This window comes from Spermophilus citellus, assembly GCF_964194105.1.
Source record: "Spermophilus citellus genome assembly, chromosome: 13".
In the NCBI taxonomy this organism is placed as follows: domain Eukaryota; kingdom Metazoa; phylum Chordata; class Mammalia; order Rodentia; family Sciuridae; genus Spermophilus; species Spermophilus citellus.
Window position 1 is genome coordinate 108,823,813 of NC_138193.1, and position 14,322 is coordinate 108,838,134.

The 14,322-nt window shown below is 52.1% G+C and overlaps 1 protein-coding gene across 1 annotated transcript in view; it reads right to left on the reverse strand.

Annotated features, from left to right (window-relative positions):
• The window catches only part of GREB1 (growth regulating estrogen receptor binding 1), a 124,898-nt gene that overhangs the window by 59,035 nt on the left and 51,541 nt on the right, over positions 1-14,322 (reverse strand). Inside the window, exons 3-5 of the mRNA XM_081264835.1 lie at positions 8,218-8,374; positions 3,557-3,676; positions 1,431-1,607 (exon numbers count right to left, since the gene is read on the reverse strand). Of these exons, the coding sequence (XP_081120961.1) occupies positions 1,431-1,607; positions 3,557-3,676; positions 8,218-8,374 (454 nt within the window). The remainder of the gene's footprint in view (positions 1-1,430; positions 1,608-3,556; positions 3,677-8,217; positions 8,375-14,322) is intronic.

Below are 14,322 nucleotides of genomic sequence, written 5' to 3' on the forward strand. Positions count from 1 at the left end.
TCTCTTGTCACTATCACCGTCCCCAGGTGGTGCTGCCTCCCCAGGTGATCCCTACTGTCTCCCTCTCCATCCTTCACAGCTCCACACACAGCAGGCTCAATAAACACCTCAGAAACACGGTGACCTCCCCAGCCATTGGGGCCACATCAAACATAAAACCAGAGGTTTCAAATGCTGATACATGTGGGAAATAAGGGAGAAGTTGTGAGGCCCATAAGTTCCACACTCAAACTCACTTCTACAATGAAGACTGCTCTGAGGCTCCATCTGAAGATAGAGCCTCACCAAGCTTTCCACGCTCAGCTCTCCTCCAAAGGAGACTCTGGCCAGGTGAAGGGCCAGACCCAAGGACACAGGGCAAGGACAGACGGGCAAAGGCCCTCTAGGAACACATGTGAAAACCCCCCACCCTCTCGTGGACAAGGACACAAGGCCCAGAGGCCACCTGTGGTCAGACTCAGGACTAGAACCCAGATCTCTAGGTCTCAGCCCAAACCTCGGATCTCCCCTGACTTCACTCCCCATCAGGGAGGAAGCAGAGGGGACCTGGCACACAGTGAGAGCACAGTGACATCAATGGACAAGCAGAAGCCAGGTTTGGGGAGGCCTCACCTCAGCTCCACACTGAGGTCAGACAGGAGCTCAGTGGGCCAGGGAGTATCCCAAAGATTGAAGCCTAGAGGTGGGCGAGCCCGAGACGAGAGCTGCCCCACCAAGCCTGAGCGAGGGGCAGTTAAGGGCCGGACTTGGAGCCAGGAAAGCTTGAGTTTGGGGCTGGCTTTGTCTCCTTTCCCCATGTGCCCTGGGCAAGTTAGTGAACAGGGCCAGGTTCTACAAAACTGGGACAATAAAGGCCACTTCCAAGGCTGAGGACTGATGGAGAGACAGCAGCTAATCAAGACGCCTGCCTCCTGAAGGCAAGAACCTGAGCTCCGCTTCGGTCTCCCAACTCCTGTCAGCTGGTTTCTGAAAGTGTCAAGGACAGGGTCGTGACCACTGCTGACAAGGGGCACTGGAAGGACAAACATGTGATAAACTCGATACTAAATGGTGGCCTTAAAGACAGTGGAATGAATCGGACCTAACTCTCCTGGGTTCATATAAGGATACGTACAACCACAGAAGGGGAGGTTAGATTCCATGTATGGACGCTACGTCAAAATACATTCTACTGTCACGTATGACTAAAAAGAACAAATAGAAAAAAAAAATTTTTAATGGTGGCCTTCCCATAGGGAGGTTGTCACATTTTTAAGTAAATCCTACTTTTATCCCGGCCACAAAGAAATCACCTACCAAAAGGCGTCATCAGAGTCATCTGACATCCAAGACAGCTCTCCACCACCACGGCGGCCACCAGCCAAGGCCTCCTTGGTCCCTGCCCCACCCCACACCGCCAGAGCCACACACAGGGGCAGAGAGGAACTCACCAAGCAGAGCGTTGTGGCCGTTGTCATCTGGCAAGAACCGCTTGTCAACCGCACACACCAGGAGATGGTCCGGCAGGCTGGGGGACTTGGCCCCCACCAGCAGGAAGCCTGCGGGGACGTCGACGGGCTCGCTGGACATGGAGACGAGGCGCAGGTCCTTCCCGGCCTGGCAGAACCCTGGGAAGGTGGATGAGCTCACACACTGCCCAGGACACCCCAGAACCAGGAGCAAAGCCGGGGTCCCCGCGGGTCTTCTCAGGAACGGCCCTCCCCTCTAGGCTAGAATTCCAAATTCATCAGCTCTGAGGACAAAACGATGACCGTGCCTATTCCTGACACTGGTGGAATTCACTGTCTATCAGATGTCACCATGTAATGCACATTAATATGAAGACGAAGCTCAACAGGAAGAAATTCAAGCAAATAAGGACAAAGTAAGATGGAGACGAGACGAAGTCATAAGCAGTTGAGAGCAATGGACAGTCTTGCCTGCTGCCCTCGACAGGGTGAGGGGTGGCCAGGCCTGGGAGGAAGTGGGATCTGGGCTCCCCAGCTCCTGTTGGAGGGAACCCCGAGCCTGGACACAGAGAGGGCTCAGGACCATAGAGAGACCGTCCTCTGTCTCTTTGGAACCTTTGTTTCAGATCCTTAAAGTATATTTCCTTTTCAAAACTGAATCTCCAAAACTATCTGAACCAAAAATAAAGACGAGGAAGCAGCTGGGGTTGATCTGGCCCTGGCCCTCCAGGGCCTTGCTCTGGATAGGGACCCCGGCCAACCTCCTGCTGCCATCACCACCCCCCGACAGGAGGACCCAGAGCCGGCGACCTTCCCATGCAGCAGTTCAAAGGGCTCCGGGCTTCCCACCAAGGTGGTCTCCTGCTGGAGAGGAGCAGGCTGTGCCCAAGCCGGGGAGCTTCCCTCCTCCACTCGGAAGGTGGCCATGGTGGCCACAGGACTCAGTGAGTTGACTCTGTGAAGACCTCTCCAGTGACCCCTGGAGGGCTCATCACCCTCTCCTGTCACCCAGAGAACAATGTCCTAACTCATGGACAGCCACTATCCTGACCTCTCCACTCCCAGAGTCGCTCTGCAGAGGGAGACCAGGCCTGCCCCTGCTGGCGGTGACCTTGCTCTGGGTCAAGTCCAGGCTCCCAGTGGGCTACATGGGGCCGCCACAACCAGGTCTGATCACTTCTCTAAGCCCAGCCCCACCACTTCTCAGGCTAAATGGTCTGCACTTCCTGTAAGCTCTGCACACTCTGTTTCATCCCTGGGGAATCTCCCAGATCCCCCCACCCTATCTCCTGGCTAACTCCTACTAATCTTCCGAAGCCCAGATAAAGGACTGCCTCCTCCAGGGAGCCCCCCGAGACTTGCTACCTGCATTCGGAACCTTTCCTCTGCCCCCACGCAGGGCAGCTTGCCCCCAATGCAGCATTAGCTCAGTGGTGCTGATCAGCAGCGAGCTCTTAGATCATTTATGTCTGAATTCCCACAGCAAAGGCTCAATAATAGTTCATTTGCCAATTAAGTAATCACTGACTCCCCTTTGCTGACACAGTGACAGTAGAGATGAATGCAGTCACAGAGAAGTTGTCCAACAGTGAGTGGCAGAGCCAGAAGAGGGTAGCAAGCCTGTCCGAATGCAGAGTGCAAGCCTTTACCCTGGGCCTGAGATGCCACCCCACCCAGCATCTCCTGGCCTCAGATCTGCAGCAGCAAGATGGGAATACGCCTGCTGATTTCACCTTAGGAATTCCTAGGGTAACATTTGTCTACTTGTTCAACAGTGACATCCTCACAGACATGGAAAATGATTCCTACTAAACAGTTCTGAGTTAAGTATGCTGGACACGCAGGCCTGAGCAGGCAATGTATTCTAGTCTTTGAAAAAACAACACAGAAAAATGGATTGTTGGGACCCCAGCCATTCTCCAGGTGGAGGCTGTCTGGGGAGGCTGGGCTGAGGGGCTGTGAGCCAACTCACTGTCCTGCAGCCCGGGCTGACCAGGCACAGCTCACAGGGGCACAGGGTAGCCAAAGAGACTCCTGTGGCCTGGTACGGCCCAGCTCCAGGTTCTGGGCAGTGGACAGGGCGCTGTCCAGGGGAGGCAGAGCCTTACCATCCGTGGTGCAGCAGCCTTCGGGTGCAGGGGGCAGCTGGTAGGGATTGGGGGGACCGTTGGGGTCTGGTCCTCCTTCCCCCTCTTCCTCTTCTTCCTCATTGTCCACGCGGCTGCCACCTGCACATGGGAAAGAAGAGCCAAGTTGTGTGAGGCAGCTGCTTCCTGCGGGGCCTTTCATCGCCCCGGAGCCTCGGGATCACATCGCTACAGGACCTGGGGGACTAATCCGAGGAGTGCCACGTGTCACCTACTGCACTCAACAATCCTGGTGGCCTCAGAACTCACCAGTCCTTACTAACACTCAGAGCCGGGCCAGGTGAGCCTTCACCAGAAGGAAAAGCCAAGCTTCTAGGGACAGGAAACCCCACCCATGGTCAGGCTGCAGACACAAGTCTCGGAGCCTGGCCTGAGACTTAAAGTTCAAGTTCACTCCTCTTCCACCTGACACAGCTGCACACGTCTGCACACGTGCTTGGCTTTAATATGAAAGCAATTGCTTGGTGAGGACTGAGCCCAGAGGCTATACATGGTAAGCATTCCAAAAACACTTGTGTGGGAGGAACCATGAAGGAACATGCAGACCTTCTTACAAGTGAGGAAACTGAGGCTCGGGGCATCCGATGATCAGCCCACTGCTGTTTAACAGCTAAGCAGCGCAGCCCGAGTGTTCCCATGGTGTCTGATACCTAAGCTCGTGTGCTTGCTGCTAAACCGCATTGCTTATTTAGACTATGGAAACATAAGTAGTGTGAGCTCCCTTAACCTGGCATGAAGGAGCAGCTTATTTATCACCACGGGATGAATGCTCATGTACCGCGAGAGAAATGCAAACACACCCAAACTTGCCACATGCCTAGGCAGGAAAAGAGGCATTCCAGAACATTCTAGAACAAGACCAGGCATTCTGTGGCTTTAGGAGACTCTACTCTTTACATGAAATAGTATTTCAGGGGGAATGCAGCAGAGCCCAGAACTGGTGATGGAAATTTCACCACTGCCTGGCAGGGCTCACTCCCCTCTGCACTACAGACGCCCAGAGAAAAGCCTGGCGCAGACACAGACTAAGGAAAGGGCTGCCGCTCCCCGAGCATGCTGTCGCTCCTTACCAGCCAACTAATTTTTAAGCCTTTGAAGTTTATCCTTCCAACTTCTTTTCATTGAAACATTTTGGGTAAAAACCTCTCTCAACATGTCTATTTTTCAATGCCATGAGTAGGCAGCAGACAGATTTCTTCATGGAAGAGGGTCATTATGAACCTTTAAATATTCCAAACTAGGATACGGTTTCTTCTCCTTTTGTTTCTCTGTCTCTCTTTTATGCTATTTCTTTGTGACCATGTCTCCCCTTACTTGGCTCTAGACACTCTATCCATCCAGCGGTTTTAGGCTAATAAATGAAATCATGTGTAGAAAGCAATTAGACTGGGAACCTAGGAACTTAAGTCTCAGTACTTGGGTTGCTGTGGCCTGTGTAGCCACAGGACAGTTACTTAACCTCTCTACGCATCAGATCCTGCATCTTTAAAATGAGGTGGTTACCAGATGAAACCTAGGGATACTTTGAGTTGTGGTAGCCTACAGAACTGCACAGAAGGGTCCAGACATGATTTGGCCACAACAGAGTCTGGGAATATAACCTCACAGTGGGACCATTTTAAAGCTGCCTATGGGTCAAGAGGCAGAGGCAGCCAAACATTTTATGCAGATGGAAGTTGTGACTTGGGAAGGTCTCAGTAGCAAATGCAGCAAGAATTCCTGGTGCCTTGGTCCTTCCCGGCCCAGAGACACAGGTGGAGGGGGTCTGTACAAGGGGTAGCCCTGGAAGAGCAAGAGAAGCAGATAGAGATCCAGACCCAGGCTCAGGCCCTGCCTGGACCTGGTGGCACAGGGTCGGCCTGCGATGTGACGCTGTGTCTGAGCCAGCTCTCCAGCGACTTGGAGGCTGGCAGAGCCCCCAGACCATCAGAGTGGAAGTGGAGGAAGATCCTGGGAGCTTTAATCCAGCTCCCCTGAAACAACATGGAGGGCGCCGCCCGCCCGCCCACAGGAATGGCTGCTAGGCTGAGAGCAAGAATTCAGACTCAGGAAGAATGAGAGGAGGATCTTAAGAGGGTCAAAGAAACAGCTCCAAATCCCGTCAGTGAGAAAGCAGGATTATAGGTCAGAGGTCTCTCCCTCAGACATTCCAGGGCCTTTGATGGGACCCTCTGGCAGCCACAGGGTGAGGAGCCACCGGCTCAGCAGACTAACTAAACCTGACATGTTTACTGAGGGCTCCTGGCAGGATGAGCTCTAAAGTGCTTCAGACAAAACCAACAGGGTTGAGGGCTTAGGATGGCGATAATAAAACACAGGGACCCAAGTGCCCCATGGCGCCCGGACTCCACGGAGCAGGCGGCTGATTCACTGGAATGTCTGCATTCAATTCCGTTCTTTCTGGGAGAAGAAACCCCACGGCATTTCACGCGGGAGGGACTGCGGGGCTCACCTGCATTCCGTTTAACTTATAAATACTTATCCCATAGTGCTTGGTGGTGTCTCTTTTGCTAGTGTTTCTTTATAAAAAGTGGATAATGTGTAAAAAGGGTTTTCCCCTAGACAGAGGTGGTGGGTAGGAGCCCTAATTCGAAGTAATAAGGCCCCTGCTAAATCACCCTCACAAACAGATAAATGTCAACCGATCCCAGGGGTGTTTAGAACACCAGCACCCGGGTCATAAAAATCATCTCTAATGCTATTGTCTGAGGAAGGCCAGCAATAAGATAAGCAACCCTGACGGAGAGACAGACAGACAAAACAAGACAAGGCCGTCGGTGCCAAGGTTGACCTTGCAGAAGCTAAATGACATTCAGCTGAATAGTCTCCCCCACCGCCAACCCCTCATCGACTCCTGCGCTGGAAGAACAACAAGCAAGGCTCTGCTTCTGACAGGGGAGAGCACAGGGAGGTGGGGCGGGGGGGGGGGTTGCATGCCAACGTGGAGGCTGAGCCCCAATCTCCAAGTGAGCCTCAAGGCTGTCCCTGGGGGCTGGGGCTCAGTGACAGAGACTTGCCCAGCCTGTGCAAGGCCCTGGGGTCCATGCCCAGCACTACAAGGAGAAGGAGAAGCTGTCCCTGAAAAGTGCCACATGCTGAACAGAAGCAGAGGGTCTGGAGACGCAGAAATCCCTGAACAACAGGAAAAGCCGGCGGGGACCCCCAGGGGCTTTCTGCTCCTCTCCCTCTCCTCACAAGAGCAGCCCCCTAACAAGGAGATCTGCCCGCTGGCCTGGCTGTCCCCTTTTCATTTCAGAGCTGGGGCACTCCTTCTAAATGTCCAGTGAACCCATCCTCCTTTCTTCCCAGGTCATGGGACTCAATACTTCAGGAGGCAAATGCATTCTAGATCCAAATGCACCAATTAGGATCGCTATTGCTACTACTAATTTAACATCAGCAACAAAGCTTTGCACTACTACAAGTAGTTAAGGATGAGCGTGGGATACGTATTTCACAAAGGTCTTTGGGCTGGCCAAAAACAAGGTGTGTAGGATGGTCTCTAGAGATTTCTCCACAACATCAGAGTAAGATTTCAGGACATGCCAGATGAATGTTATTCTGTATGAATAACAAAGATCTTATGGTTTTTGTAATTCATAGTTTGGAACTGTGAGTCCAAGGTTTTTCCTAGCCCCAGATCCAGCTCTTTGAGGTCCTTAGCCATGCCATTTTAGGTCCTCAGCTGTGCCATTTGCAAGGTTAATTTACTGAGCACGTTTTAAACAGTGACCCGAGAGGCAGCTATGAGATGTCACACAAGCCCTGCAATAGGCCCCTCAAGGTGAGCACCTGACGTCTCGTTCTTTAGTGCAACCTCCACAGCGACTGTCCCCATGCCCACCCGTCTCTCTCTCACCCCACACAAACTCACACTCACACACACCAAGTCCCACCCAGCACAAGCCCTGGCACACTGCAGGCTTTCTGGTTCAGTCAGTTGATTCACTTCTGCTTTCATCCACGGCCCCCCCACGCCCCCTCACCCCCGCCTCAGGAGCTACGTGAGGTTTGTGGAGCACTGTCTCACGCTGGGGTTGCTGCGGGATTGCTGTTCACGTGAAAATATGCCACTACAGAAACACAACCATTTTGTTTCCTGGATAGCTAAGCAAACCCTAGAGTCACCCAGGCCTAAAGATATGTATTTATTTATTCTTGGCACATAATAAATTTGTAAAGGTCTCTTCTTGGCTTTTGAAAATTTCTAGAGGGCTCTTGAGCCTGCAGTAACAAGGAGAAACTACCTGGATTGTTTGGCAAAGACACAACACGAAGAAAAAAAAAACATACATGTAGCAGAGGGCCACTGCATGCTAAAATTCCCTGCTTATCAAAGCAGAACTGTCAAACCCTCTAATAAGGGAATAAGCGCACCATTTCAGAACCGTCCAGCACAGCCCTCTCCCTTTCCCCTATCAATCCAATCAGTCATTTCATTCCTGCAACTATATAGCTGAAGCGTATCTCAGCGTTAGCCCAGCAAGAACTCGTGTGCGACTCTCTTCAGCTCTTTGCTGCTACACTCTCCACGTACACAGGGCACAAGAGGGGCTCCACGTTCTGTCGCTAATACTAATGGCACAACAGAAACACAGCAGAGAAGAAGGCACGTCTCCTACCTTCCAGGGAGGAGAGCTGCTGCTCGGCCTCCAGGTAGAGCTGGGAGAAGACGGGCCGGGGCACCAGGTTGTTGGAGCGCAGGGAGGCCTCGATGGAGTTGTGCAGGACCTCCTCGAACCGCGTGGCCTTCAGCTGCCCGGCGTAGGAGTTCCCCATCTTCTAAAGAGAGGAAGGAGTCTTCGAGTTAGAATGGCATTTCGGTTTCAGTGAGAAAGGCCAACTCTACACGAAGCCCAGGGTAGGTGGCCAGGCAGCCACCAGGAGGGAAGGGCCCTGTGGCCTCTGCTCAGCAGAGACCCGAGAGGGCGGCTCTCCCAGCTCATCTACTGCCGGCAATTACAGGAAGCTATAAAGTAATGGCTTTCTCTAATTTAGCACTCCCGGAGCCTGGCACCCTAGACTACTCCCCCAGAAACTGCCCCTAGCCATCCCCACCTTTCCCAGAGACCAGACCCTGCCCTTAGCAGACCCAGGACAAACAGTGTTTAATTTTCCATGACCTGACCAAGAATGGCCCTTGGGCACTTTGCATAGGTGACCCCATCCCCACATCCTAGGGTGACAGGAGCCAGTCCCCACCTTCTCCAGAAGTGGGCTAGACAATGCTCCATCATCACTGTTTTTAGTAAAAGCCTAATTATTCATGCTCCTCCTTTAAAAATGTTTTTTTGAATTTATTAGATGTTTCCGTGCTACAAGTCGTACAGAATTACATCTGGAAACCTAGAAGATCTCCAAAGAGGGTAAGAAAATCACGGCTGTTTCCATCCCCCAAGATGACCGCTCTGATTTTTTTTTCTGTAGCAGCTTAAATGAGATAAAATTCACATACCAAAGTACACACTCAGTGGTCTTCAGTAAATTCTCCGTGTCGCACAAGTACAATTTTAGAATATTTTATCACCTGACAAAGAAACCCCTAGCTGTCACTCCCCAGCCCCTCCAGCCCCACACAACAATCATGTTCTGGACAAAATGGCATCGTTCAGTGTGAGGTTCTTGCACTGAGGACAGCGCTTCCAAGACGGTCTGCGATGCCGCAAGAGTGAGACCGCACTCCCTGAGCGTCTCTGTTGTTTGCTTTTTATTTTGCTTTGGGTTTTTTGCAACACTGAATGGAACCCGGGGCCAGGAACATGCAAGGCCGGGGCTCCACCACGAAGCCAGGCTCCCAGCCCCTCCACTGCCATGTTTCAAGGCATCGTCACCGACCTGATTCTCCTCAGAACCTGGGGTGGGAGGGGATGGGTCCCGTTCAGAGTGACAACCATGCTGTACTCGTATTTATTATTATCTCCCACCTGACGCAGCATTCACTCCACCTCTGAAAAATGCTTTTGAAACAACTTTAAGGCTGTGTGACATTCCACTATTAAATTTCTGCTTTTAATCCTCCCCAAGAACAGCCATTTAAATGACGATACCTGCCTCATGACATTTATTGTCAATTTCATTAAATTTAAGCTTTCATTATCTCTATTCCCTTGGGTTCCGGTTTTTGTACTTTTTGCAAGCTTTTTAAAGCATTTCTTTGTCACGTCCTTACTTTCCATCTATTCCTCAGCAAGGGAGACCTTGCTGCATCTACTGCCACACCTGGTCTCCAGGCCCCGCTCCTGCTATAGCACGTGCTGTTGGTACAAAGGGTTCTTTTCATTTCTTCCCAGCTTGTGATCTCCTTTTTGGTCCCCTCCCTCTTTGATCCAGTAGTTATCTGACAGTGAGTGGGTTTTTTGTTTGTTTGTTTGGTTTGTTTGGTTTTGGTACCAGGGATTGAACCCAGGGTCGCTTAACCACTGAGCTACAATAGAGTCTTGCTAAGTTGCTGAGGCTGGCTTTGAACTTGTGATCCTCCTGCCCTAGCCTCCCAAGTGTGGGACTACAGGTGTGTGGACACCCGGATTTGAGTATTTAATTTTTAAATAATGAAGACTTTGGTGGGGGGCTCAGTCTGATATAATTTTTTCTCTTTTTATTAAGTTATAATCAAGACTAACTTGATTATAGTAACTACACTTTTAAAACTTATTAACAGGGCTAGGGATGTGGCTCAAGCGGTAGCGCGCTCGCCTGGCATGCGTGCGGCCCGGGTTCGATCCTCAGCACCACATACAAACAACGATGTTGTGTCCGCTGAAAACTAAAAAATAAATATTAAAAATTTCTCTCTCTCTCTCTCTCTCTTTAAAAAAAAAACTTATTAACAGGGTCCTTTTTGAAACTGATACCTAATGGAGCTTTACAAATAGATTACAGACATCTGAAAAAAATTTATTAATTCTCTTCACGGGACAAAGGAAGATATGTGAGATTATTCAATTCTTCTACATCCCTGTGTATTTCCTATCCACTGTACTCTTTATTTTTAAAGTAGCTTTTGACGTGCCAAACAGTGCAGGGTGCTTGGGCTACTGCAGTGTGGGTCAGGGGAGCCCGCTTGGAAGACCACCTGTGCCAGCTAGGGGGCTGCTTCTGGCCAGGCAAAGTCTCACACATCTCATCAACTCAAGAAGAAACAATAAATAAATTCTCCTTCTCCCCATGCCAACAGGGAGCAGAGCTGTTTCAAGATGTCACCCAGGGTGCCCCAAGGAGCTCTGGCCACCCCTACCCCACCCCCACCCTGTGGGGGAAGGGAACTGGAGTGGTCACCGTCATTTTCTCTGTATTGTAAGGAATTCAGCCTCTTTTCTCCCAACTAACAGCCAACGGAAACCATTAACCACTTCCTGCTTGTGGCAATAATTCCTGCCCCAGGGCCCCTCAGCCAGCTCTGCTTACAGCCCGGGAAATGAGCTGTTGGGAGGATTGCTCCATGAATTAGCCCAACAAAGAGAAAGTGCTCCTGAGCCGGGAGGTCAGCGCTGTGACCAGAGGCCCCGTCAGAAGCAGTTGCAGCTGTCTGCCAGTTTCCTTGATCTATCACATACTTCCAGACACTCTGAGGGGCTCCCAGCCACATGGGGGGACACATGCATGATGCTCAATTCAATTAATATCACAACAGTCTCCTGCTCTGAAGCATCCTTGTCGGAAGAGTGTCAGGCACACGGGCTCCTCCTGGGCCCCTTGCCAAGGAGCCTGGAATCCAGGCCCCGGCTGAAAGCGCATGGTCAGGGCTCCAGACCTACCTGCCAAGGTCCTGAAGGCTCGCCTGACAGAGATTGCCACCCAGAGCCCAGAGGGGTCCGCTAAAGCACACCAGTGCCCGAGGCAGATAGGTAGGAAAGGGGAGGAGAGCCAAGCCAGGGCCACGAGGGGACCCTGGGAGCCATCTAGCGAGGATGGATCCAGCCCTGCAGGCACAGGCCTGGAGGAATCTTACTGGAAGAAAGAAGGAGGGAGGGAGGGTGGGGATGCACAAGCCAAAGGACAACAGCAGAGGACACTTTCACCTTCAGAAAGATGGAAGTCCCTCTTACAGCCTTCTACAAACAGTGTGGTGATAGTGCCCCAAGTGAACCGGGGCAGAAGAAGTGCACGCTGCTCCTCGTGGACCTTACAACCACAGAGTCTCCCTGGTGCGCTCGAGCGGAGGAGCACGGAGGGTGGCATTGACTGCTGGGCCCTGTCTATCATTCCCGACACACCAAGCAGAGCAGGAGCCTCCCACACCCACGGCCAGTGCCTGACTCACAGACAGGACCCGACCACAAGGCCAGCCTGCCCGGCCAGGAAGGGCGGGGCCGGGAAGGCCAGGAGGGTTGAGGTAGAAGTACACCAGACCCGCGGCCTGCCGGGATCCGCACTGGCCCCACAGGGAGCTGAAGGCCCAGACAGAGAAGAGCCTGGTTCAGGGCCAACCCTGAACCCCTGAAGGCAGCCCCTGTGCCAGGCCTCCCTGGCCAATCTCCCCCGTGCCCGGGTCCCACCACTCGACCTGGCCCTCTGTGAGCTGCCCTAGGACTTCTTCTACCCTTGACACCTGTCCCCAGGACCTGCATTCCAAGGCAGAACCTGCTCCTCCCAGTCCAGGTACAGGGCCATCTTCAATCGCAGGGTCAGAGCCCGGCCCAGCCCAGCAGAGACCACGGCACAGCACAGCCTCACCCAACGCCCAGCAGCCTGGCCCAGGCCATGTGCTTTTCTCCCTGGGGCCTCAGTGTTCTTGGCTACAAAATGGGCACTTAGAGGACAGGCGGGTTGTTACGGAGACTGGACAGTGTGTGGAAGTGCCCTGCACAGCACCGGGCAGTCCACATGTGACATGGACTTCTAGCTGAGTTCAAACATTCACTGGAAAAAATAAGAATTTCAGATCATAAGTGACAAGGGACAAAAGTGCCAGGTGCATACATGCTACCACTGAGGGGGGCAAGAAGTCAGCAAGACCTCAGGCCACCAGAGGAGCTGGTACTTGGAGCAGGTGAGTAAGGACAACGAGGATATTTTAGGGAAAATTCTGAGACTTGCAAGTGAGAAAGGGACCAGACAGCCCAAAGGCATGAAGCTCCAAGGGAACAGACACACTCTAAGAAGTGAGGCCACCTGAGCAGCAGAAGTGGCTTACAAGATGGCACAGGGACAGGGTCATGAAAACACACCCCAGGGGGAAAATCAGACATTGCTTTTAACAGGCAACACACAGCCCTGAGCTGCAGAGCCAGCGATGGCAGCGATGACCATCCTGTTGTTGGCAGTCCATCCGACAGAGGTGTTTGGAGTAAAGCGGTTGCTTGATTTTAAGAGCGAGGCATGAAGGGAGGCTGAGACAGGAGGATCACAAGTTCAAAGCCAGTCTCAGCAACTTAGTGAAGCCCTAAGCAACTCAGTGAGACCCTGTCTCTAAATAAAATACAAAAAAAAAGGGCTCAGTTGGTAAGCAACCCTGGGTTCAATCCCCGGTTACTCCCCCAACAACAACAACAACAAAAAGATGTATGAAAAGTTACTTGGATCTCCCTTCGTGGGAAGCAGCTGGTTGGCTGAGGGGCCTCCCAGGAAGTGTCCAGATGTGGGTCTTTTTCACCGAATCAACCTTGTCAGCCCTGTGTCAGGCTCAAATCCCAGGAGCATGCTTCACCCCCACAGGCCCTCTGGACCCCATTAGCACCTGCAGACTCAACCAGATGGGGCAGGCTGGCCCAGGTGGATTCAAGTCACAAAGGTGACCCGTCTCGACATGCTCCGGATGGCTGGGACATCCAGCCCAAGTCATCCTCTTCCCATGGTGCCTATAAACCAAACTGCAAATCAAATCTTTAGGTTGCCTTGGAGCCTGAAGGAAGATGGAGAGTGATCAGAGGTGGGGACAGACACAGGTGTTCTCTCCGCTCCCTCCCAATCTGCCCGGAAAGGACAGTGCAGGCAAACACAGCTGAGACAAAGAGGCAGAGAGAAGATAACTGCAGTGCACATGCTAGCGAAATCTAGAGGGTGCAAAGCAGAGAGGCGAGGCTAGACTTTGAGAGTAAGAACTAAAGCCCAGGGGTCCTGAGAGGTCCCACAGCCCAGACCCTAGCTGGGGCAGTTTCAGGAAGTCAAGGCCACAGGGGGAAAGGTGGGGCTGGAGAAGAGAGAGCCCTGCCCTCCCCCAACTCCGCCTGGTCCCTGCAGAATCCTGGAGGTTTTCCCAGGATAAACCAAACCAAAGAGAATCTGGACAAAGCTGACGAGATACAGGACAGGAATGGACTCCAAGTCCACACCCTGAATGAAAGAGTGCCTTCCTCCCGTTCCTGTTCCCCAAAACTCAGGCTTCTGCACAGGCAGACACTGGACACTGGAATCCCCCCTCCATGTAGGCTGGAGCAATCCCAAACCGCAGTAGAGAGGGCTCTAGGAAGGACGTCCCCCAGCAGAAAGCCCGTTAACCCGGGTACTGTGATGTGTCCCCCCACAGCAAAATGAGCTTTTCAGCTTCTCTTAGAATATAGAAACGGATAATTGATAGGTTCATAAAGATTTAAATAACAAGAAGAGGCAATTAGCAACTACAGGAAAAAGAAGATCTTGTGTAAGAATTGAAAATTTAGTTCAGTACAGCGTCAGCTCTGCTGAGTGCTGATTCATCAGATTGGTGCTGTATCTATTTTGGAAGGTCAGGGAAGGGGAAGGGGTGTGTGTATGTGTTTAAGCATGTGTGAGGTTGAGTGTGAACAGGT